The sequence below is a fragment of the Mauremys mutica genome, chromosome 16 (assembly GCF_020497125.1).
Source record: "Mauremys mutica isolate MM-2020 ecotype Southern chromosome 16, ASM2049712v1, whole genome shotgun sequence".
Taxonomy (NCBI): Eukaryota; Metazoa; Chordata; order Testudines; family Geoemydidae; genus Mauremys; species Mauremys mutica.
The window spans coordinates 7,758,111-7,784,284 of NC_059087.1; the positions used below are offsets into that span (position 1 = coordinate 7,758,111).

General features: G+C 38.3%; 1 protein-coding gene across 3 annotated transcripts in view; it reads left to right on the plus strand.

Moving 5' to 3' along the window:
- ATP2A2 (ATPase sarcoplasmic/endoplasmic reticulum Ca2+ transporting 2) overlaps positions 1–26,174 on the plus strand; it is a 74,375-nt gene that overhangs the window by 21,141 nt on the left and 27,060 nt on the right. For 2 of the 3 annotated variants that reach the window (XM_044989545.1, XR_006573838.1), the window contains exons 6-8: positions 19,459–19,539; positions 22,462–22,547; positions 24,672–25,136. In XM_044989545.1, the coding sequence (XP_044845480.1) occupies positions 19,459–19,539; positions 22,462–22,547; positions 24,672–25,136 (632 nt within the window). Of the gene's footprint in view, positions 1–1,172; positions 1,308–19,458; positions 19,540–22,461; positions 22,548–24,671; positions 25,137–26,174 lie in introns of those variants that run through there. The other variant, XM_044989546.1, reaches the window with a different exon arrangement.

The window sequence follows — 26,174 nt, forward strand, 5'->3', positions numbered from 1 at the left end:
TCCCCAGTCTTTAAGTGCTGTCTTTCTTTCTGGGACCCTATCCTGGTTGATGATTGACATTCTCAGTGCCTCTATTTCGGAGACATCCATATACCAGCCAAGTGTAAGATCTTCTCCTTCAAGAGCAGATCTCATAAAAACAGTACCCCATCTACCTTCATGTCTTGGTCACTGAAATCTTGAGGGATACAGGCATTTCTTACGTTTTGTGGTAGGCAGAGACCATTACCAGTATTGCATCCTAACCTCAGCCTCTCCGCCATGCCAAGTGTCTTATCAAAATCCTCTCAGCTGTTACAGCCCATTTTTGCCAGATGAGAGTACAGTTTTTCCCTACCTTGACAATTGGGTCCTGAAAGGGTAGATTTTATCAGTCACTGAGGAGGACTCCACCACCACCAGAGCATACTTGTCCCAAGACACATTTGCCACTATGTCCAACCTCATCTCAACAATACAACAGAACCCACAAACCAGAAAAAGGGCACACCTGCAACTTCTGGGCCATATGACAGCCTCTGTTTGTGACACCCTTAGCAACACTACACTCTGGGTGTCCTCGGGCCTGGCTGAGAACCTTCTACCCCTCCAACAGACAAGGCCTATCCAAGGAGTTTTTGTACTTCCGGGGGTCATTGGTTCTCTAAACTGGTAGAAGGAGCCACAAAAGGTGTGCGTGGGAGTTCCGTTCTTGGAGTCTCCTCCCACAAGGGTACTTGCTACAGACACCTCCCTGATATGCCAGGACACACACTTCCAAAACCTTTCAAGTCAGGGCAAATAGATCCTTCAGGAGGTAATCTTCCATACTGGTGTATTGTAATGAACCACTTGTCAGCACTTCCAACCCATCATAAGGGACCACCCAATCAGAATACTGCTGGACAACAGAGCAGCAACATATCAGTCTTCATGGAGGAGCAAGATCCCGGTCCTTTTGCACTGAATCCATAAAACTATGGAAGTAGTCCATATCACACTGCATACAGATCTCAGCAGTTTATCTACCAGGACTATAGAACACAGTGGCGGACTTTCTTGGCAGGCTTTTCAGCATCAACCATGAGTGTGAGCTGAATAATGAGGTATTCCAAGAGATGACTTCCCTGGGGTCATATACAGATTGATCTCTTTGTGACATCATCCAATGTGGAGTACAGAGGCTTCTACTCAGGAGGAGGGCATGATCACAGCTTGATGGGAGATGCTCTGGTCATTCCTTGGCCTGCCTACTGCTGTACTCTTATTCCCACCCAACTCCCTTCCTGCTCAAGATTCTGAAGAAATTGAAACACCATCCTGGCCAGGTATGGTTCCCAGGGCAGGTTCGCATGTCTCTGTGACCCCACTCTCCATCTTCTCCTGACAGCAAATCTCCTCAGGAGTCAGGATCCATCACCATCCAAACTTCAGTGCTTCACCTCAAGTTGTAGCTGCTATATGGCTCCCTGGTATAGAGCAAGACTGCTCCGGAGAGGTACAGACAGTATTGCTTCATAGCAGAAAACCCTTGACAAAAGAAAACTTACCTGCATAAATGGAGACACTTCCAGACTTGGAACGGTCCCCCGATCTGTGCCTCCTCTAGTCTAATGCACATTCTCAATTACCTGTTCAATTTAAAAACCATGGGATTATTGCTGAGTTTTATCAAAGGCTTGTTCAACCTCTTCCCACATGTTAACTAACTAGTTCTGCCATGGGACCTAAACTTAGACCTCAGTGTGCTGAGGAAATCCCCCATTTGAACCAATGAGGCACTGTTCCCTCCTTCATATGTCCCTTAAGACCTCATTCCTCATAACCATCAACTCTGCCAGGAGGGTTGAGGAGCTTGGAGTCTTTAGGGCTTCACCCAGGCTTTTCATCTCATTTGCAGAATGTATGAAAGGACAGACAATCTCAACCAAAAGACTGTCCATATGCACCTTGTACAGTAACTGGAGTCCTTTGAGATGTGTGTCCCTATGGATGCCCCACTTCCTGCCTGCCTTTCTGCCTTGAAATCTTTCACTGAACTTTTGTGGTTGAAAAAGAATTGGACTGGTGGCAGGTCTGCCCATTCTCTATATACCCTCATATCCCAGACATCCTTGTTCTCAGGTGCAGGGACGGGCCCCCCAGACACTACTGAGGATATCTCCAATCTGGAATACACAGGCGCATACACTCCATGATGTGGAGTAACTATAGGGACACTTGGCCAAAAGCAGATACAAACATCAAGTGCTGATTATATTAACTGCTTTAATAGACCATGAAGCAGCATACTGTCTCTGGATTTCAGTTAGTGTCACGCTTCTTTTATTTCACTTTCCGTACTTCTGGTGTCAGACAGTCACACTCAGACTTAAACAGAGGCTTTTTTGCTGTTAACCTCTCTTACAAACTAATTGGGAATGAAAAGTTCGTGAAATTGAACATCTCAAAATTAATGGGTATGATGCACAAGTGGCAATATGATGCGCTACAAACTGATTTCCATTTCATTGACAGCATCAGAACATGAAGGGATATTGATTTGTTCTTTGACACTTCTTTCCTGATTTTTTTTTATTTTTTTTTTTTAAAACGTTCATGGGGAAAAGTGGTTCGTATAACTGATTGTTCGTAAGATGGGTATTTGTAAAATCAAGGTTCTGCTGTATTTACTTGTTTCAACAGCAAAAAGTCACCGATTTTTAATTTTTTTTTCTCGGGGGGACACACAAAAGTGATATTGACTTTGGGGCTAGAAGCTTACTGCAGCAATTTTGGACCTGACTTGAAGTGCCAGAAATAGAATAGTAATCTCTGAAAGCAATTTGCTTTGTCAGGGGGACACATTACTTTGGTATTATACTGTAAAGAATTATTAATAGAATTGCAAGTGGATAATGAGCCTGAGGGGATGTATTGTAGTTTGGAGCATCCAGTCCTAAGGAAATACTGACTGATTTTACTGTACTGCCAATTCACTGGAGTGCAGGTGAAACTGAATTGCTTGTTTTCAACTGAGCAACTTTTGTAAAATGGAAAAGCCAGAGGGATCATGTTACTTGACTCTCTTTTCCCCTTGTGAGGGGGGGGACTCTCTGAAACTACACATGGAACACCTGCGGAGCCAGCAGGCTTTCCACAACACTACAAGATCTCTTTTCTGTGCCTCATTGACTCTAGTGGGGGATTTCTCTTAATAGAAGGCAGTAGTTGCAAGATTTTTGCAGTTGGGACAAAATTAACTTTTCCAAATATGCCAACTGCTTGAGGATTCTTAAGGCAATACTGCTCAAGGCCATAAATATGTTCTAGTATGAAAGTATATATTGGTGGTTAAAATGACACACACAAGTGCAACTTGAATTAGAAACAAAATATCTTCCTGGCTCCTTAAATGTTAATTGTGCAATAATTAGTTTTATTGTAAATCTGGTCTAACTGATTCATCTGACATTTGCAGGAAGGTTCACATCAATTACAGGAAACCGAACCAGACATCATTACAGGACATCAGTGTTATGGGAATGTTTTGAATCATTAGACATAAAAAAAGCAAATAGTTTTGTACTTGTCCACTTTTCTCATGACATGTTGAGGTTTGTTGAAGATATATTTAAGCAAAGGCATGCATCATCCAACTCTGTCTTCCTTGAGCACTTCAGACTTGAAGTGAAAGTAGTCTTGCTAAACTTGATGTTGCTTGTTTCCTTGGCAATGATTGATGCACTCATACTCTGTTTATTACAAAATCTGTCTGGAGATCTGAGACTGGGCTGTAAGTGAAGCGCTCATTCAAGCCAAAATATCGGAAATAATGGGAGTATGACAACTAGACTTCCTTGAATCTTTTCTTTTGCGGAGGACAGACTAGGGCTTTAAAGACCTTGCTTTCAAAAGGCATGATGTGCAAACATGTATTTGCAAGCCTAATTCATGGACACAGTTGCCACAAATGTGCAAATTGGGTATTGTGGGCACAACCAGCTATGCATTTAGGGTCAGCTTTTCTAAAAGCGTGCCTACTCGGTGACTCTGATTGCTCTCGATAGGAGTTGCTGAGTGCTGGGCTCCCTTGAAAATCCAGCCCGAATTATGGAGGCTAAGCCTTCTCAAAATCTGTCCCTAATTGGCTAAACTTGTAATTGCAGGTGCAAACTAAGTGCTCAAGTACATACTCTTGCAATTGCAGTTGTGTACCTGAACTGTTAAACTTCTAGAGACCTATTTTTGCAGCAAACATGTTAATAAGAAAATATGGTCACTAAATTATTTGAAGCTGTTGCATGTGTTCATGATACAAGATTACTGTGATGAATGTTTGGGTAGGTGGTTGTCTTTTATATGGGAGGGTTTAATGGTGTGGTCTGGGTTTTGTTTTTGTTTTTGTGTATGCCCTACAGTAAAATTTATTCACTCTACCCGATCAAGAATAGCAGATTGGATACTGAGTAACTTCTTAAAGCACTGATTTAAAGTGCTAGCTAACTTAAGTCCTTTTTTGTTCCTTTTAATAGCTTTATTCCAACCTCCGATACCTAAATAAACATAATTTCACTCCAGAAGCACATTTTTTCTTTTTTCCCTCCTAACAATAAAAGCAAAGGGCATGATATAATTCGGAGTTTAGGAGTAGGATCATCTTTTTAAGAATTATAGTAGATATTCAATTCAATTGGTGTGTGTCATTTATGAGCATAATTGCACTAAATAGGCATAATTCGACAGCTATTTTGCATTGTTTGTAGTTGGACATAATTGATATTTGGCTTTTATATATTGAAGATCATTAAAAAGGAACTTAAAGAAGTGATCTGGGAGAGCCAAGTAGCTGCAAATGTCAACAAATGTGATGCCTTACTGCAATTACTGAATAGCATGCATGTACAGGTACCAGCTGGAATACTGTTTTGTGCCCCCTTACTGTAGGAAACTTATGTTAAGCTTCTTGGTAGTTGTTTACAGAACAGTATATTCAAACATTAGCAAATGTTTTAAAATTTAGTCACTTGTTGCATGATCATATTGTTTAAATCTGATTTGCAGAACAATCCTCTTATAGATTGTGACTTAAGTACTCTGACCTCTCAACGTGTCATATTTTAAACTACATGAACATTAGGCATTACATTTTACAAACCATCTTTTTCTTGAGTAATACTGCTTTAAGCTGCTTTTCTTGGTTATTAGCAAAAATTATTTAGTACATTTTGAATTCAGGTGACTACAGTAGTTATAATGAACATCCAAGATCTCTCCCCTTAGGGCAAAGGCTTTTTACAAAAAGCTGTAAGAATATTATAAATGCTTCAGCATAATATGAGTTCAGATATGGAAGCTATATATTCTGTACTTTTTTAAATGGAAGAAACAATGCATTAATTGTTTCAAACAAGGGAAAGCTCCTGGGTGGGTAGAGAAGAGCAATACTATGTTCCATAGTTAGTGTCAAGACTTGGAGGTGAGAGAAACTGTCTGCATGCCTCTGTCTCAAGTGTAAGAGTATTTGGATGGCCTTTGACATGGTGTTTGCAAAAAGATGACCATGTAGGGAAGTGACAGAGCACTTCATACTGGGATACATATCTGGGCATGGAATTCTAGGCAGAGTGCCAATGACATTTGTATGTCCAGGCAAGTGTGTCTCACCATTGAGTGGCGTAAATAACCAGGTGGTAGGTTTCTCCGATATGTCAGTGGCATCTAAATTAGAGATACTTTCTACAGGTCTTTAGTGTAGAATAATAATATAGTTGGCACTGCATGGTAGTGACTAGCCCTACAATATCTTTTTGTCAAGAGGAGTTCTGACTCTAAACAGTCACTTTATATTTGCGCCTGATTTAGACCGAAATCTTGTCAGGAAGCTGTAGATTAAAATAACATTTAAAAAAAAAAAAAGCTAAATACTTGCTTAATTTACTTTATAAGAATGATTTGAAAAGAATTTTGTAGTACTGAGGTGTTTAAATGAATGGTTCTCTAGTGAAGTTTGTTGTGGGCTAGAAGGTTACCCTAAAGACAATGAATGATAGATTACATTACCACTCTTGAATTAGACACACTTAGAAATAGATGGTTGAGGAGCCAATCACCAGGGAGGATGGAGAGGTCACTTACCTATTCTTGTAACTTTTTTTCCATATTAGTGGATTTCTGGAGTCACCCAGGTGTCAGTTTACAGTAGCTGAAATACATATTTGGTTTCTGATGAGAGGGAGGGGGCTGAGAGACTAGTTTAATATCCTCTCAGATTGAAATAAACTGAGTTGAAGAAAAGGAAGGTAGCTGATTAAGTAAACTTAGAGGCCAATTGAAGATGCTCTTGGCAGGTGAAACAGTGGAGACCATGACCCATATGTTTATATATTTGAAGCCTCTACAAACATTAATTTTTTTTTTTAAAGCAGTATCTGTTGCATGAAAACTACATCTTTCAGAAAGGGTTCAGCAGAGTTAGTGGAAAATAGGCGTAATTTTGTGAGACATGGACACATTTATGTGAGAGCCTTTTAAAAGCTCATTAAAAATAATAAAACTGTATCTTGCTCTATTATCTCAGATATCTGGAGGACTGAGTTAATGGGTTTTGGACATATGCCTTAAGGTTTATTCACTGACTTCTGATGGGCACAGTTTTCAGTACTCCAGTGTTGAAAACAAACTTGGTGTAGCTTAGTAACCTGAAGTTGACGAATAGAACAAATATCCAGATGTTATCCTCAAATGGCTTCTCAACTTTACTGCTCTGCTATAGAACTTGTCAGTTTTAAAACAGTCAAGCTTCCTGGAAATTGCATCCTTCTTGCTGGGTAATTGCTGTGCATTTAAATAGACTAAAGTTTTTTTTGTTTTTGGTTTTTTATTCAAAATATTAAACTTACTTTGGTTTCACTATGCCAAGTGATCATTCTAATGTTTAACAGGTGCATTTTGATACAACTACTTCAGTTATTAGAGTTTGGGGTCCATCTGAGTAGAATCCTCCCACAGGCTGCTCCATGGTTGCAAGAGCACAGTAGTCCATCCACCTCTTTTCAGTATGACCAGTGGACATTCCACAGTGTTGCAAATTCACTCCCCCCACCCTGTACCCCTGCATTCTCCCACCCATGGAGTCCCTGTGTGAGCTCCTGGGATTTCCTCTTCTTCCCTTACTTCTTGCTTAACAGACCCCTCTGTGTTTGCTGTTGGGGATGAACAGGTTTTAGCCCTCAAAACTTACAGCAGAATCAATGAAATGGTTGATGTTCTTATTCAGCTCTTTTAATCCTTTATCAAAATTAAGTGGACTATACAGAGAATACTACTGTGATGAGTTGCATTTCTGTGCAGCAAACATACCTTATCTATCCATTCCAGCGTATTAAACCAGTTTTAATATTTAAATGAATAAAATTAAGAGATGCCTGTAAACTTGAATTGTATAAAAGTCCATAAAGTGTGTTGTAAAAATGCCAGCTGTAACGAGTTCTCCTAAAAGCAGTCTCTAAACAGCTTTCCAGGTGCATTCAGCTGTAGTAATATGAAACAAATCCACCAATCGTTGTACAGTTGAGGGCATTTGGGAAAAGATTTGCAGTTCACCTTTTAACATTAGGAGTGCAAATCATCTAGGCTTTTGTGGCAGAGCAGTTTGTTACAGCACTGTTTTTTTTTAACCATTTATCTTATTTCTGTAGAGCACTGATCTTAAGTCAAATACTTATTCTCAGAAGCTAAATTTCTGTAAAATTGACAGATGTTCAGTGGATTATACCTATAGTTGTCTGCACACCCTTCCAACAGGGCATGTGTGTCAAAGCCAAAATGTTCTAATATTTATGGGGCTGTTTTGATACATGGGGCTTGAACTTAACCTCCTTGTACACTCCCACTGAAATCAGTCGAATTGTATGAGGTTGAAGCCAAGCAGAAAGATAAGTGTCACTTCCAGCACACATTATTTAAGAATTTATAAAGGGAATATTGAATTTAAATGCTTTTTCTAGGTCTCGCTGCATTTCCCTTGTGAGTTACTGAACTATTAAGCAGAGCTAGAGAGAATGAGGCTGACTGGTGAGATTCAGAACTTATCGGCTCTCGTATACCCTGAATAGAATTGATGCTTCAACAGGGCACAAACAATACTAAACAAAATTCATGAAAAATCAAGGTAACTGTTAATACCATAATACCCTGGCACATTTTATTAGGGTGAAGAAAACTTGCTGTTCAAAATTTGAGTACGCTGATAAAATATCAGTTTACCTTTCATTGTCTGAACACGTATAGTACTTTACTAATAGATGTGACTACTGTTTGATGTTGCTTCAGTGCTGAGTTGTGCCAGTGTCATCCATTTATCTGGTCTGGCATAAGGTGAATCTGAATTGTTCTCCCCTTCCTTATTCTGTACTTCCGAGAAAGTTAAGTGGTGATTTGATTAGCCTATAACTATCTACATGGGTAACAGAAATTTGATAATAGAAGGCTCTTCAGTTTAGCAGACAAAGGTATAACAAGATCCAATAGCTGGAAATTGAGTCTAGATCATTTGAACTGGAAATAAGAAGCAAATTTTTCACTGAAATAGTAAATAACTATTCGAACAATTTACCAGCGGTGAAGAAAGGAGGTTCTCTTTCACTGGAAAATTGAACTAGAGTATATCTTTTAGAAAAACATCCAGTCTCGATTTACAAACAGGAATTAATTCCGAGAGGTCCTCTGGGCGGTATACAGGAGGTCAGACTAGATGATCACAGTGGTCCCTTCTGGTCTGCTGCTCCTGAACAAACGAGCCGCTCTTCTGTCACTAGATTATATTGGTGATTGCTTTGGGGTTCCGGGTAATTTATATGTGGGTTCTACCTTCTCCCCTTTCCAAAAATCCCATCCCTTTTATATTAAAACACATACAGTACTCAAATAGGATAATCAAACTTCTGTATGCATTGTATAAGTGTAATTGTAGTATAATTTATAAATAACACAGGTACAAAGCCAGTACAGATGGTAGATGAGAATTTTTTATATATTATCCTGCCAGTATTATTCAACCTACATGTAATCAGCACCTACTGCTATATCTCTCAAACATACGATGTTTTATTTGTCTGCGTGGGTAGTAATTGCAAGCAATATTAGCATATTTAGAATTGAAGGGACTGTCATTGTTCATTATAATCTTTTTCCCTAAAAGAACAAATTTTTGGTGGCCTTATTACTTGATCATAAATAGTCCAGATTAAGTCTTGATATTCCCTTTGCTCACACCTTCCATATTCATACGTGACTTTTCTTTTTTAGGAATGAGGGGAAGAAATAAGTTCAGTCTCTTGTGAAAGGTTATTGTACAATAGTGGGCAAACTTAAGTTTTCTTGTTTTGACAGTTTCTGCAGTTTAACAGCATTCACTATTCTGTGTATAGGAAATATTTTGCAAACAGCTAGAATATGCAAACATGAGAAACTAAAGCTGTTCCCTGTAGCTTGTAGACATAGAATTGCTTTTTATACGGTAAAGACCACAAAGATTTTTTTTTTTTTTACTTCTAAAAGCTTAAAGATCTCTACATACATTCTGTGATTATTAGTTTTAGATGAAAACCCATAAGAGGGAACAAATCTTTTTTTTTTTTTTTTTTTTTTTAAATTGATACCATGGACACTTAAACAGTCAGAATTAATGTGGGCCTAGAATTGTTAACACTGAGTAGAAATAAAAAAAATATTTATGATGGTACTTGACATATTTGAGCTTCTCTGCAGAGACTGAAATTACTAAACTATTTACACTTAACATTGTAAATAAGATGTATTCTTTTCAAAAGGCTTCTTTTATTTCATAATGAAATCAGTGTTGCTGCAACTTCAGGGATTCAGTATGCTGTTTTGTCATTAGTGCACTCAGACTAACTGGCCACTCAACTTTGAGGATTTGTGGGATTTATTTATTTAATATTTTCTGAAATACCTAGGCATGCCAACCTTGACTCTCCTTGGCAAGCTTTCAATTCAGGGATAAGAGACATCTGGTTAACTGAACACATTAACAGCTCTGATTATGTATCTTAAAATTCCCTAATGTGTTTGAAGATTGTCTAAATACATAAAACAAAACTGCTTTCTTGGGGGCCATTATGTTTTGTAATGGTGAAATGGCTGTTCCTAAGGTATTTTGAACGTCCAATCCCTTTTCACTGTAAACCAACACTAAAAATAGAATGTCTGTCTGTTTAAAATATGCAGGATGTGGGAGATAATCGTGGCTCCCCTACAGTCTAGTGACAGTTTTTATTAGCTTGACTCCAACTCAGTGTGCACCCCAAAAGTGTAATGTGGATCTGGAATTCAAACTACCGTTCAAATAGTGTTAATATTCCCTTTTAAGCTCCATCTATATTGAACTTTAAACCTGTTCAGACTAACTGTTAAATACATAGTTTGCTAGGTGATATTCTAGCCTAGAATACTTGTAATCTCTGGTTTGAATAGACTAGAATTGGGAATTTTTTTATCCAAAGCATTGCATTAACAAAGATTTTTTTCTAGGTAGAACATGAAAATGTGGTGATAGTGGGAACCCTCGACTGATGATGGGATATATAGCTCTTTGGTGCTGGTTTTACTGTAATCCAAATTCATAGTGACCTACTGATGTTACAGTTGGTGATCTGGACTATGTCTAATTGATTGGTGGTTTTAGTCCAGTTCTCAGAGGAGCCTTCACATTGACTGTGAACAAATATGCCAGTTCTGAATGTTTGTGGAAATGGGAAGAAACCCTCTCTTCCCGCAGGGTGGCTCTCCAGGTTGAGGTACATTGGCAGGGAAGTCCATACACTCAATTGTGTTGTGCGTAAAGACATTCACTCTCTAAGATGGCCAACCTGGCATCTTTAAATTGTGTTAGTTGCGTACATAAGAACATAAGAAAGGCCGTACCGGGTCAGACCAAAGGTCCATCTAGCCCAGTATCTGTCTACCGACAGTGGCCAATGCCAGGTGCCCCAGAGGGAGTGAACCTAACAGGCAACGATCAAGTGATCTCTCTCCTGCCATCCATCTCCATCCTCTGACGAACAGAGGCTAGGGACACCATTCTTATCCATCCTGGCTAATAGCCATTTATGGACTTAGCCACCATGAATTTATCCAGTCCCCTTTTAAACATTGTTATAGTCCTAGCCTTCACAACCTCCTCAGGTAAGGAGTTCCACAAGTTGACTGTGCGCTGCGTGAAGAAGAACTTCCTTTTATTTGTTTTAAACCTGCTGCCTATTAATTTCATTTGGTGACCCCTAGTTCTTGTATTATGGGAATAAGTAAATAACTTTTCCTTATCCACTTTCTCAAAATCACTCATGATTTTATAGACCTCTATCATATCCCCCCTTAGTCTTCTCTTTTCCAAGCTGAAGAGTCCTAGCCTCTTTAATCTTTCCTCGTATGGGACCCTCTCTAAACCCCTAATCATTTTAGTTGCCCTTTTCTGAACCTTTTCTAGTGCTAGAATATCTTTTTTGAGGTGAGGAGACCACATCTGTACACAGTATTCGAGATGTGGGCGTACCATGGATTTATATAAGGGCAATAATATATTCTCAGTCTTATTCTCTATCCCCTTTTTAATGATTCCTAACATCCTGTTTGCTTTTTTGACCGCCTCTGCACACTGCGTGGACATCTTTAGAGAACTATCCACGATGACTCCAAGATCTTTTTCCTGACTCGTTGTAGCTAAATTAGCCCCCATCATGTTGTATGTATAGTTGGGGTTATTTTTTCCAACATGCATTGCTTTACATTTATCCACATTAAATTTCATTTGCCATTATGTTGCCCAATCACTTAGTTTTGTGAGATCTTTTTGAAGTTCTTCACAATCTGCTTTGGTCTTAACTATCTTGAGTAGTTTAGTATCATCTGCAAACTTAGCCACCTCACTGTTTACCCCTTTCTCCAGATCATTTATGAATAAATTGAATAGGATTGGTCCGAGGACTGACCCTTGGGGAACACCACTAGTTACCCCTCTCCGTTCTGAGAATTTACCATTAATTCCTACCCTTTGTTCCCTGTCCTTTAACCAGTTCTCAATCCATGAAAGGACCTTCCCTTTTATCCCATGACAGCTTAGTTTACGTAAGAGCCTTTGGTGAGGGACCTTGTCAAAGGCTTTCTGGAAATCTAAGTACACTATGTCCACTGGATCCCCCTTGTCCACATGTTTGATGACCCCTTCAAAGAACTCTAATAGATTAGTAAGACACGATTTCCCTTTACAGAAACCATGTTGACTATTGCTCAAGAGTTTGTTTTTCTATGTGTCTGACAATTTTATTCTTTACTATTGTTTCAACTAATTTGCCCGGTACCGATGTTAGACTTACTGGTCTGTAATTGCCGGGATCACCCCTAGAGCCCTTTTTAAATATTGGCGTTACATTAGCTAACTTCCAGTCATTGGGTACCGAAGCCGATTTAAAGGACAGGTTACAAACCTTAGTTAATAGTTCCGCAACTTCACATTTGAGTTCTTTCAGAACTCTTGGGTGAATGCCATCTGGTCCGGGTGATTTGTTAATGTTGAGTTTATCAATTAATTCCAAAACCTCCTCTAGTGACACTTCAATCTGTGACAGTTCCTCAGATTTGTCACCTACAAAAGCCAGCTCAGGTTTGGGAATCTCCCTAACATCCTCAGCCGTGAAGACTGAAGCAAAGAATCCATTTAGTTTCTCCGCAATTACTTTATCGTCTTTAAGCGATCCTTTTGTATTTTGATCATCAAGGGGCCCCACTGGTTGTTTAGCAGGCTTCCTGCTTCTGATGTACTTAAACATTTTGTTATTACCTTTAGAGTTTTTGGCTAGCCGTTCTTCAAACTCCTCTTTGGCTTTTCTTATTACACTCTTGCACTTAAGTTGGCTGTGTTTGTGCTCCTTTCTATTTGCCTCACTAGGATTTGACTTCCACTTTTTAAAGGAAGTCTTTTTATCTCTCACTGCTTCTTTTACATGGTTGTTAAGCCACGGTGGCTCTTTTTTAGTTTTTACTGTTTTTCTTAATTTGGGGTATACATTGAAGTTGGGCCTCTATTATGGTGTCTTTAAAAAGGGCCCATGCAACTTGCAGGGATTTCACTTTAGTCACTGTACCTTTTAACTTTTGTGTAACTAAACCCCTCATTTTTGTATAGTTCCCCCTTTTGAAATTAAATGCCACAGTGTTGGGCAGTTGAGGTGTTCTTCCCACCACAGGGATGTTGAATGCTATTGTATTATGGTCACTATTTCCAAGCGGTCCTGCTATAGTTACCTCTTGGACTAGCTCCTGCGCTCCACTCAGGATTAAATCTAGAGTTGCCTCTCCCCTTGTGGGTTCCCATACCAGCTGCTCCATGAAGTAGTCATTTAAAGTATCGAGAAATTTTATCTCTGCATTTCGTCCTGAAGTGAAATGTTCCCAGTCAATATGTGGATAATTGAAATCCCCCACTATTATTGGGTTCTTAATTTTGATAGCCTCTCTAATTTCCCTTAGCATTTCATCATCACTATTACTGTCCTGGTCAGGTGCTCGATAATAGATCCCTAATGTTATATTTTTACTAGAGCATGAAATTTCTATCCATAGAGACTCTATGGAACATGTGGATTCGCTTAAGATTTTTACTTCATTTGAATCTACACTTTCTTTCACATATAGTGCCACTCCTCCCCCTGCACGACCTGTTCTGTCCTTCCGATATATTTTGTATCCCAGAATGATTTTGTCCCATTGATTGGTCTCAGTCCACCAGGTTTCTGTGATGCCTATTATATCTATATCCTCCTTTATCACAAGGCACTCTAGTTCACCCATCTTATTATTTAGACTTCTGCATTTGTGTACAAGCACTTTAAAAACTTGTCCCTGTTTATTAGCCTGCCTTTTTCTGATGTGCCAGATTCTTTTTTATGTGACTGTTTATCATCTGATCCGGCCCTTACATTATACTTTTCAGTCCTCTGCTCCTGACTATAACCTGGAGATTCTCTATCATCAGACTCTCCCCTAAGAAAAGTCTGTGTCCGATCCACACGCTCCTCTGCAGCAATCGGCTTTCCCCCATCTCCTAGTTTAAAAACTGCTCTACAACCTTTTTAATGTTTAGTGCCAGCAGTCTGGTTCCACTTTGGTTTAGGTGGAGCCCATCTCTCCTGTATAGGCTCCTCCCATCCCAGAAGTTTCCCCAGTTCCTAATGAACGTGAACCCCTCCTCTCTACACCATCGTCTCATCCACGCATTGAGACTCTGAAGCTCTGCCTGCCTACCCGGCCCTGCGCGTGGAACTGGGAGCATTTCTGAGTACATCTTTTAATTTGTCTTTAAACAACACCCAAGACCTTTGGGGTTAAGGCTGAAAAACTTTGTCTGGGGGTGTATCACAGTAAAATTCTACATCCTGATTTGAAAATGTCTCTTAATGTAATAGTGCTGCAGTCTTCAACCAATATGGACCTGATTGAAATTAATGGAATGTCTCCCATTGACTTAAATGATATGGGATTGCAGCCTGTATCCTTGGTCATCCCCAAAGTACCTAGATATTGCAATTGATTATAGTTGTTACCGTTTATAGAGTCAACATTTTTACTTGTCTCATAGAAAGTCCTTTCTCTATGATCTCAAAATCAGAGCTCCCAAGCCTGCAAACGTTTGTTTAATTTGAAACATGAGAGTATTCCCATTGACTACAATGCTTAAAGTTGCATTTGTGTAAATCTTTGCAGTACTAGGCCCAAAGTTAATCAGACTGTACACAGACAAAGCAAAGGGAGGGATGAGGATGAGATGCAAAATAAACTAGGTAACCTGAAAACCAATTTTGAACTTGGGAATAAAATACAGCAAAAGCAAAATAGATGGCACTAGAAATAAGTCAACTGTTACCAATAATTTTCTCCCAATCTTACCTTAATGAGCTGAAATACTCAGTAATTTCAGGTACTTAAAAGTTAGAACTAGATTCTGATTAAAGCTCCAGGATCTGCATATCTGATGAATCAATATTTTTAGTTGCAATATGAATTTGAAATTAAAGCTAGCCCAAAAGTTTTGTATTTAAATCTGAATGTCCTGAATTGTCCACTTCAGTTCAACACACACACACACTTTAGAGCATTACTTAAGCCGCTTATTATTTTAGCTAATGATATGTTTTTAAAAACAGGTTTCTTTATTGCACATCAGGATTTAAATTAAAACTTTGCTGACAAAGTTCTGTTTTTGGTGGCACAAAGAGTAATAGACTTCTGAGCAAAATCCTGCTTTCTTTACTTATAGAACCCATTTTGAAGTCAATGGGACTGCTTGTATGCGCCAGGGAAGCAGGATTTGGGTCAATATCTGTAAAGAAATGATGTATAAATCAGGGCACTGTCTAAAACCACTATCTCTAGGTCTAGGTAATCGTTCAGTCCTCTGGAGTGAGGCATTGTAATCCTACAATCTACTTTTGGAACTAAAAACCACACACTTGTAATTCTGATTTTCTTTCTGAGGAAAAATAATCAAGTTAAATATTAATAGTAGCTTTAGATGTTTGGAGGAAATATAGTGGAATTCCTCTCTCAAACACAGCCTAGTTATTTCTATGTCATCTCACTTTGTGGCAGTTCTGTAGCAGCCAAAAACTGTTCCAAATACTTTAGTGTTCAGGTTCTTTTTGGCTTGCTTCAACCCTAGTTTGTGGCCTAGGGATATATCTTGGTCCTTCTGAAATACTTGCATTGTTTCTATGGATGATTTGAAACCAGCTGAAATATTAAACTTGGTTTCTTTCCAGTGTTGAATGATATAGAGGAAGGAAGCTACCAATGACTGAGACATTGTGTATACTAGACTTTTTTGCCAAAAAAATTCTTCTGAGTACTACCAGAGTTTCAGTTGCACTGGTGGTAGTGTAGTCAGTACTCCCAATGGCTACCAATGTCTTAACTATCATGTTGACTAGAACCGCTCAGAGGCAATGCCTAAAAAGCTTAATTTTATCATAAAAAGGTTTTGCATTAGTGTCCTTATGTAAACTGGTTTGAACCTTGATTGTGGCCTTCACTGAAAGAGAGTGAGAATGGGTGAGTCAGAAATGCAGTCTTGTAACTTGTTTGGGGCTGTCTATCGGACTAATTTTGTGTAAACTGCGTTACATATTTAGAGATGTGACTGTAATTGGGGGGGAGGGATAGCTCAGTGGTTTGAGCATTGGCCTGCTAAACCCAGGGTTGTGAGTTCAATCCTTGAGGAGGCCACTTAGGGATCCAGGGCAAAAATTGGTCCTGCTAGTGAAGGCAGGGGGCTGGACTCAATGACCTTTCAAGGTCAGTTCTAGGAGATTGGTATATCTCCAATTATTACCTACTTATTTTTTATTATAAAATGCAAGAAGCTTTGAATCAGTTCTGCTTGTAATCTAAGCTTCCTTTGTTACTAGCCATACAGGTGGATTTGAATAGATGGAGGAATAGACAATGGATTAGAAATTGAAGTCCTGAGTTTTAATGCTGGCTCTGCCATGACTGGGCTACACTGTAGAGCAAGTCCCTGTCTTTCTGCCTCCGTTTTCCTGTCTGTAAAACGACAATAATACTTACCTATCCCATGTGGATGTGTGCAGATTCCACGTTCTGCACCATCAATCAAAGAGCTATGTCAATTCTATGTAATTTTAAAAATAAATCTTTTAGCTTACTTGCAGAATAAAAAAGTTTGTGCTCTAATGGAAGACGAAGAATTGGAGGGTTGGGTTGTGACTATAGAGGAGGAAACAGAATTCTTCTAAATCTATGTACTGTATTGTGGCACTAGTACAACCTCAATGTTTGTGCACATGGTGTCTGTCTTAATTCATTTGGACAGGCTGGCAAACTATAGAACAATGAAATGTTAACTTGGTCACAATACCTTTTTGCCTAAAACAATTGTTAGTGACTAGAAGTAAATATTTATTTCATGGATTAGCAGGTCATTGGATATCATTAATCTAGCAGACTAAAGCTCCGTCCTGACCAGTTTGCTGAACAGTTTATAGAACTTCAAAAGCAGTAGATAAAGACACTTCTTTAAGTATATTTTCCTTAATGTTCTTTTCAATTAAAAGAAAATGTGCTGTCTTGAGTTTTTGTTTTTTGTTTTGTTTAAGTGCTGCTTTAGGTGGTCACAGAAAGTCACTGTAAACATGTAAAGTTCTGGGTAAAGAGATTCAGTCTTCTGATATAGCCTTGTCAAATGTATTGGTACATTTGAGATACTAGTAGATGCTCAGCTGTTGAAAGTACTGCAACAGTGTACGCATAGAGATTGACAAGACCCGTACCACTTTGTACTGAGGTATTAGCCTTCTGTTCCTGTGGAATTGTGATAGCTGAAAACCAGCTGTTATCATATGTCTACATATAAACCTCATCACAACATCCGGGGAGCATATTCAAATAGTTTTCCCATTTTTGGCCTTGGTCATTGTTTGTCTAATGCTATTTTCTCTCACTGCTCAAGGGCACTGTAGCTTAGATTAGTTTTCACATGCAATAATGGTACAAAATGGAAAATGAATTTAGCTATTTATTGGCCTTTTTTTTTTTTCATATACACAGATGTGATGGACCTTTTTGTAAATTAGTGTAGTTCTTCTATGTTTGTCACCTGAAGGGAGAATTTTCCAATTCGCATTATTTTTATCCTTGTGAGCAATCATGGAGAATATGGCACAGAATTCTTTTTTTTTTTTTTAAATTGGCTTTTTACAGTTAAAAATAGTGTTCATTTAATCCTCCTCAGATCCCACCTCTCTTTTCCCCCATGACCTTTCTGCTTATTAACTGGTATACACTGAGTAAGGTTGTAACATTCTTGCTGGCTTATTTACACTGTTACTCTCTTTATGTGCACTATTGCTTCTAGTTGCATAAGCAGTTCCTGCAGGAATTGCAGCTTGCTTTTTTTTACTGCAGGGACATATTAGAGAGGGACTGTTGTAATGATTCCATCCACTGACAAGATCAGTTCTAACTAGCTAGTGATCAGAGCATTCAGATCCTTTTGTTTCCTTCAGAACTTATATGCTTTATTTCACAATAAATGAAACTAGAGACTTTCCACGTTAAGAATAGAAATGGACTTTGTACAGGGATTATACTAACCAATTAGAAATGGTTAAATGCAGCATATAAAGAGATGTACAGGAATGTGAGTCAGACTAACAAGTTTCAGCGAGTTTATTTGCCTCCACAAACCAATTTATTGGGCTGATTCACAAAATGGTGGTGGTAACAGAGCAGCAGTTCATTTAGCTGTGACTTGAAAACCAGGCATAGCAGAATAAGAGGGAGTAGAAGGGGAATGAATTTGAGATTAAAAAACCCAATGAAGATGCTGGAGGGGAAAAAAAAAAACAAGATGCTGGAGAATAGCCAGCTACATAGCTCTGGGCTCATGGTTATTACTCTCTAGCATCTTCAGGATCATCTTCTCTACTTACTGTCCTATCTTCGGCTACATTTTTGGAAAACCGTTCCTGGCATTGGATGGAAAGGATTTTCTCAAATGTTTGCATTAATATCTAGTGGGTAGAATATATAAAGTCAATCCCAGGACAGAAAATATCTAATGTGAATGTCATCACAATTCACAAATGGGGATTCAGAACTTGGTATCTTAATGGTTAGCTGATCATATTGTTATGAGGCTATGGAAAAAATAAACCAATATACTAGTCAAATCTAAAATTGACCTCTGCGCTATATGGCACTGTTTAGATTATAGCATTAGAACTTTGCAATGGCTAGCATGTTTCTAGGAGTGCATTACATTCACGATTGGTCCCTAACAAGTGGGTACTGCAGCCATTGTATTAAAAGAAAATATTTTCTTTTAACTTTGAAAATTCTCTGTATTTTTCCCATCTTTGGATAGCTGAGGACTAACTTTAGCTATTTCTTTTGTGCCAGATATGATATTGTGTAAGCAAAGAATTTCTGGAGGGGAAATTCAAAGCCAGTAGCCAATATTGGTGCCTGAAAACCACAGTAGTTTGTGGGTTTTTTGATACATGGAAAAGTTTTGAAATGTATATTCTCCGATTGCTTCTGGAACTCATTCAGCTTCTAGTAGACCATGTTCTGTCCATACTATCTCAAGGTGTTCTGAGAAGTGACTTCATGGAAACATAGTTTTTCATTTCTGTTTTTCAGAGACTTGTAAACTTCTACCAAGCAGACTTATTTATTAGTGCTTATACAAGTCTGAATTATTTTAGCAGTTCACAGTGAATTTTATAACACATTTGTAAAGAATATTGCAACGTACAAAAGCTATAGGAAATGCTGATAGTATCATTGCTGAATAACTGCTCAGTAAGTGTTCCGTTAAACACGTAAAAAGTTGTTGATATAGAGTGATTGCTTATAAATCATTACTGAATAACTAAATTCTCTAACTTTGTTTTGAATCCATAGTTGGTGACAAGGTTCCTGCTGATATAAGACTTACTTCTATCAAATCTACAACTCTAAGGGTAGACCAATCAATTCTGACAGGTAGGCTCTGTCATTTTTGAGTTATGTACATATATGTTTGGAATTGGTTTTGATTCACAGTCAGGCCCAAGTTGCTTAAGTAATGTGGTTTGCTTGGTGACTGTATCACAACGGACAACGGCTGTTGAACAATATGATCTTGCAATCTCATATTGCAATGATGAACATATACTACTAAATACTTGGCTGTATAGGCTCAACTTGTGGGAGACTCAGTTTTCTTCTTTATGGGGTTTCTGAAGTTTTATTGGGATTGTTGGCAGATACATTTATGTAAAATGAAACTACATCAGAGAGAATACCATAATTGGGACTACTGATCTGTGGCCAATTATCTATAAAAATATGAAGTACTGGGTTGTACTAGCAATTGCTTTGTGCAGATGCAAAACCTGCAGATATACCTCTACTGCTACAATGATCAATACCCCCCCAACACATAACACACCTTTCAAGATCCATGGGTTCTACACATACTTATCACAACATGATGTACTATATCACGTGCACTAAATGCCCCAACAGCAGTTATGTGGGTGAAACCAGACAATCATTACACTCTCAAATGAACTCACACAGGAAAAGAATAAAAGACAAAAACACCCTATCACTTGTGGGTGAACATTTCTCACAAAACTGTCACTGTATCTGACCTATCCTCAAAGGAAACCTGCAAAACACTTTCAAAAGACAAGCTTCGGATCTTAAATTCATAACTTTTGCTAGACACTAAATCATGGACTGAACAGATGCACTGTTGTAATAAGCCATAAATCCAATCTGTAACTCCCTAACAACCCTCCACCCTCTTCCTTTCCTCTGGAGGAGTTTTCACTTCACCTTGAATGTTTCCTTGAGGTCTGTTAACTACTTATGCTAAACAATCTGTTCAAACCTTGTATTTAGCGGTAATACTTTATGCGAGGGTTTCCCAGACCTGAAGAAGAGCTCTCTGTGAAAGCTCGAAAGCTTTTGTCTCTGTCCAACAGAAGTTGGACCAATAAAAGATATTCCATCACCCACCTTGTCTCACTAGCAATTGTTTGCCATTTATGGAGTTTACTCAGTTTGAACAGACAAGCATTTTCTATGTATTACCCAGATATAAGTAACAATTTTTTTTTAAGTTAAGGAAGCTCCTATTAAATGAAGTACATTATGCAACATGTGATACTGTAGTACTCTTAAATACTGAGTCTGCCAAACATCAGTTTTCCTCGTTTATAAAAGCAAATCTGAATTTATTTTTTGTTTGACTTCAGGGGCCTGTCTTGTGCATGGTTTAACAAAATTGTCTTATTGAACTTATGATAGCAAACATACAAAAATTCAGAAAAATGTGGTCAAACACCCTGAGTTCTGAAGACCCTATCACTTGTTTACACCTCTCCTTTCATGGCTACACTGTGGTCAAAACCCTTTGTTTGAGGTATGGGGAGTTTTACATAATATATAAACTTTTTAAGACTTTGTTATCCAGATTGCCTAGGACGACAAGAAGCAGAAACTGGGGCTTAGTAGAAACTCTTGCTCAATTTCTCTTCAAGAGACCCTAGGTTTCAATAAAATGAATTTTTCCTGTCTGGGTGAATTTCTGACTACTAAGGTGTTTTTTCTTTTCTGGGTTTCTAATTTAGCAGAGCAGCCAGACTAAGAAATTTCACCCTGATCAGGGAGATGAATGGGAGTGTCTTAATTAAATGATACTGTAGTGTGTTTCTTCAGGATTCATACACCATGAGAAGCTCCTCTGAGCTACAGTTTCTACTTCTCATTGTCCTAGCTGTCAGTCTTGTAACTGAAAGAGAAAGTGGTAAGCTTGGAAGTGCTGAAAGCTACATGAACTAACTCTTTCAAAGCTTGCTTTGATACTCAGTCCAAACAGTGGCTTGTAAAGATGTTTTCATTTTGAAAATGTGTACTGAACAAACCTTATATAGTAGGCTATAATCTGATATTAGTATGGCCCTGGAATCCAGATATTACACTCTACCACCCGAGGCTTGTGATAAGTCAGATTTAACACTTTCAAATTACAGGTAACTCAATAAATGCAATAGCATCATGTGGCTTTTATGAGAGATTGACCTTGCAAAGAAGTGCATTCGGCCATGTGTAGATTTCAAGCACATACTGTCTGTCTAAGGACATTGTTCCCATCCAAACCTTCCCTCCCCCTCCCCAAGTACTGACTGCGTTCTGTGCTCTTATGCCCCCTTAAAACTGCTTTAAAGTACTTGAAAACATGTAAATTCTAATCTGTAGCTTTTGTGGATTCATTTAAAAGTAATAAATGGGAATAATAAGTAATAGGAAAAAGGAGGCTAGAGTGTTTCTGGCAGATGCCTAGACATCTGGACATGAGCTCCACTTGTCCACAGTCCATTCAAGGACATATAAAAATGATTGGGTTGTCTGATCATAAAAGCAATGGTGTATACTTCCAGTTTTAATATACACAGAACACCTATATTTTTGGAAGTCCTTTCAGCTTTTCTATGAATTGTAATTCTTCCCTTTGAAATCTAAGGCTTTATTAAAAAGGACTCTTTTTTTTAATCATAGAATATCAGGGTTGGACGGGACTTCAGGAGATCTAGTCCAACCCTCTGCTCAAAGCAGGACCAATCCCCAGGCAGATTTTTGCCCCAGATCCCTAAATGGCCCGCTTAAGGATTGAACTCGCAACCCTGGGTTTAGCAGGCCAACTCAATCTACTTTAAAAGAAACAGGAAGTGTGGCTATGGAAACCATTAAAACTTTATTGAAATGCTATAAGAAAAGTATATGCAAGTGCCATGACACAAGATAAATACAATTTTAAGGAGTTTAAGCTTATACCAGATTTTCTATTAGATCAGCTTACAAGTAAAGTTAAAATTACACATACAAACTCCCATTAACACTATAACCTTTATTTAGGTGAATCTGTATCTGTCATTAAGCATACTGATCCTGTGCCTGATCCACGTGCTGTGAACCAAGACAAGAAGAACATGCTTTTCTCTGTAAGTAATTTTTTTTAAAGTTATGAGAGTTAGTGAGTTACAGCAATATAGAATTTACCAAATGAACGCTTGTGGAGCTTTTTAAGTCTTAGAATTTCAAGAGTTATTCAGATTAAATAACACTATAAATAGTGTATACATGCTACCTTTGCTGTACTCTACCAAACATAAACTGCTGTCTGCAGCAAGCTCCTCAGATTGATTAGAAACCAAGAGGGAATCCTGTCTGCTTTATTTGGATTGAGAAACCCTTTCCTTAAGGATTCATTTTAATAAACTCAAGAAATTTAACTTTGGTGCAGAAACCAGCATACATCCTAGAAAAACATTTTTTTAAAAGATTTTTACCAGTGTGTGTGCACTTGGAAACTAATTCTAAAACCCATGTCATTTCACCTCTTAAGAACTAGCAATATTTCATAAAGAGGAATAATTTGAATTGAGCTTCCCTAATTTGTATATTGTGTCTGACTATTCAGTGAGAGCTAGAAGCTTAACTTTAGTCTATGCTCCATTTCATTGCTTCATACAGACTGGAAAAAAATGTGAGGTTATTGGTAAACTTTGCTTTTCAAAGTCTGATTCTGCCATTCTTACTCTCACTGAATATATTCATGAAGGCACCCATTTGAGCTCAGGAATATTCAGTGTGTGTACCAGGTGGCAGAATTGGGCTTGTAATTAGCAAAATATTAAATTCTTTCCTTGCGGTTTAAGAGTGACAGCTACCATGGCTGTAAGCCCATTGACGTGAATGGAGCTGTGCTTGCTTACCCAAAGACTGAATTTGGACATAGGTCTATTAGAAGAATTTTGTCATGCTGCATGTTATGAGTCAATATTAATAGATCTTCGTTTGCCCATCCTTTAAGGAAAGTCTGCCTATTTGGATTTATTGGGGAATATTAAACTTTAAGAGAAATGGAACTGAAACTTAAACTCCAAGCAGTCTGGACTTACTAAGGTGGTTCCTATGAAATATAGAAAAATTAGATATTGTAGGTACAAATGGCTAGTCTGGACATAACCATGTTAACCAAAATCTATTTCTAAGGGTGGCAACATTTTTTAGTCTTGCCTACTTAAGGTTTTAGGACTTACTGATGTTTGATATAACATGTCAAACTTTCTGTGCAAAGAATTTTTTCACTCACTTCCTACCTGCTGTTTTAACCCTCTTTCCTAACTTTCAAAACAGTAAGGAAGCTACTCTGGTGTTAAGAGCACATTTACTGATGATCTCTTGGTAAAGGTGACACTGCTAACATTAACTCTTCATAACATTATCACTCTGTATTTCCAGTACTATACTGCATGAACTAGATCTTACATTTACATGATGGTGATAGCAATTAATGTTTGTAGTAGGCTTTTTGTAGGTGGCTATCCTGTACTCAGAGCAGGTGGCAGAGAAAGCATTGAGGAATCTAGCTCAATTTACTAGCAGCTTGTCTGGAATTGAGCATTGAATAGTTTAAAAATTAGAAAAGTGGGTGTATTTCAAACTGATTGCATAATATATACAGGTCTCTCACTCATTCCTCTCCGCATTTTTCCTCTTCCCCATAGATGCTCTTTTGGCTTTGATGTTGTTTAGCTAGAAACAGACACAATTGTTGTTAATGGAAAGCTCCTTGACTACGCAGTACTTTGGGTTTACTTTTAGTTTCAAGCTTAAATGACTGTTACAAATTGTTACATGAAATGACTAAGATTTCTTCAGTTTATCCATTTTACTTCATATTGTGTTAACATCACTTTTTTATAGAGTTAGCTTCTCCTTTTGTTTTATGTGGACCTTCCACAGGTTAATAAGGAACATAAATTTTGGTAAGGGTACTCATGCCCTTTTAAGGACTAATGCATACCACCTTACTGACCTCACAAAGAATGGCTGTCAAAGTAGAATTCAAAATAACTTATCAAGAACTGATAACAGTGAAATATGTGAACCACATGTGCATTGCATCTTAAATTAGCCAAAATCAGAGAACAAACTTTCAGATAACTTTTTTTGCTAAGACATTAAGTTCTAGCTGTGAATCTGGTATGTAACAGGCCTACTTCAATACTGTCACAGAACGATTTACGAATCTTATTTCCCTTTTTTCTATTCCATTTTAGGGTACTAACATTGCTGCTGGTAAAGCTATGGGAGTGGTTGTAGCAACAGGAGTGAACACTGAAATTGGCAAAATTCGTGATGAGATGGTAGCTACTGAACAAGAGAGAACACCACTCCAACAGAAACTGGATGAGTTTGGAGAGCAGCTGTCCAAAGTCATCTCACTCATTTGCATTGCTGTCTGGATAATCAACATAGGTCACTTCAATGATCCAGTTCATGGTGGCTCCTGGATTCGAGGCGCTATCTACTACTTTAAAATTGCTGTTGCTCTTGCTGTTGCTGCTATACCTGAGGGTCTGCCTGCTGTTATTACCACATGCTTGGCCCTAGGAACCCGCAGAATGGCCAAGAAGAATGCTATTGTTAGAAGTCTGCCATCCGTTGAAACGCTGGGTTGCACGTCTGTTATTTGTTCTGATAAGACTGGTACTCTCACAACCAACCAGATGTCAGTTTGCAGGGTACGGTGAATTGATTAATTTAGTCTGCATTTCCTTTATTTTTCCCCCCTAGGTTCTCTTATTAAACATTGCCTAAATTCTGTTCCTATATGAAACAATGGGATCAGCTTTGCTTTTATGCCGTCAAAATCTTGCTTTATTTGCTACAGTACTATTCCACTTTCAGTTCAGCTTTCAACCACATAATGTTTAAGATTTTAATCTTTTCTTTATTTAGTTATGCCCAAAAATAGCTGTACCCACACGTGATGGGAACGTTTTTCATTTGCAAATACCTTTCTCTTAACTGTCTTATGCCACACAGTTTTAAAAACAGGGCCACTTTCCTTAGGATAATCTGTCCTCAGGTCCAGAAGTATAGAACAGGTTGTATATCAGAAGGAGAGTGAATAGACATTTTGCTTTAGGAAGGTGGGCACTTGGAGATCTTTATAGAGTGAGAGAATGCTCCAGACTATTAAGTGTTTAATATTATACAGTCTTTGACTGTACCCTGTTGTTCCTTTTGATTTACTTCATACTGGGCATGATTGCTCCCAACTCTGTACTGACTCTCACACGTCCACTCTAGCAGATAGAGATGTGAAAAAGGAAAGGGGCAGCGTGAATGGGAATATGACCAAATTACAGCAACTCTCATGTCCTATTAAACTGTCGCCTTTACCCCCTTTATAACTTTCATCTCAGTTCTGTAATTCATCACTGCTCTTCCTCACTGAGGTTGTCTGCACTAGCAAAAATGGGATCCATAATTCACCACCATTGCAACTCCAAAGGTGGAAGCTGTAATGTAATAGATGGGGGCTCAAGCGAGTGCAGGAGTTTTCACCACCATATAGCATCAGATCCTATGAAAGGATGTACCTCCCCCTGTTTATCCCATCTTATCTAGCTTTATACTTGAATATTTCAAATCTATGCCGTATTTCAAGTACACTGTATTGTAAGATTCATTTGGTAGATCAGAATTCAGATCTGAGATGCCTTCAGATATGAAAATCATGCACGGACTCAATTGCCAATGTCACTTTTGATACC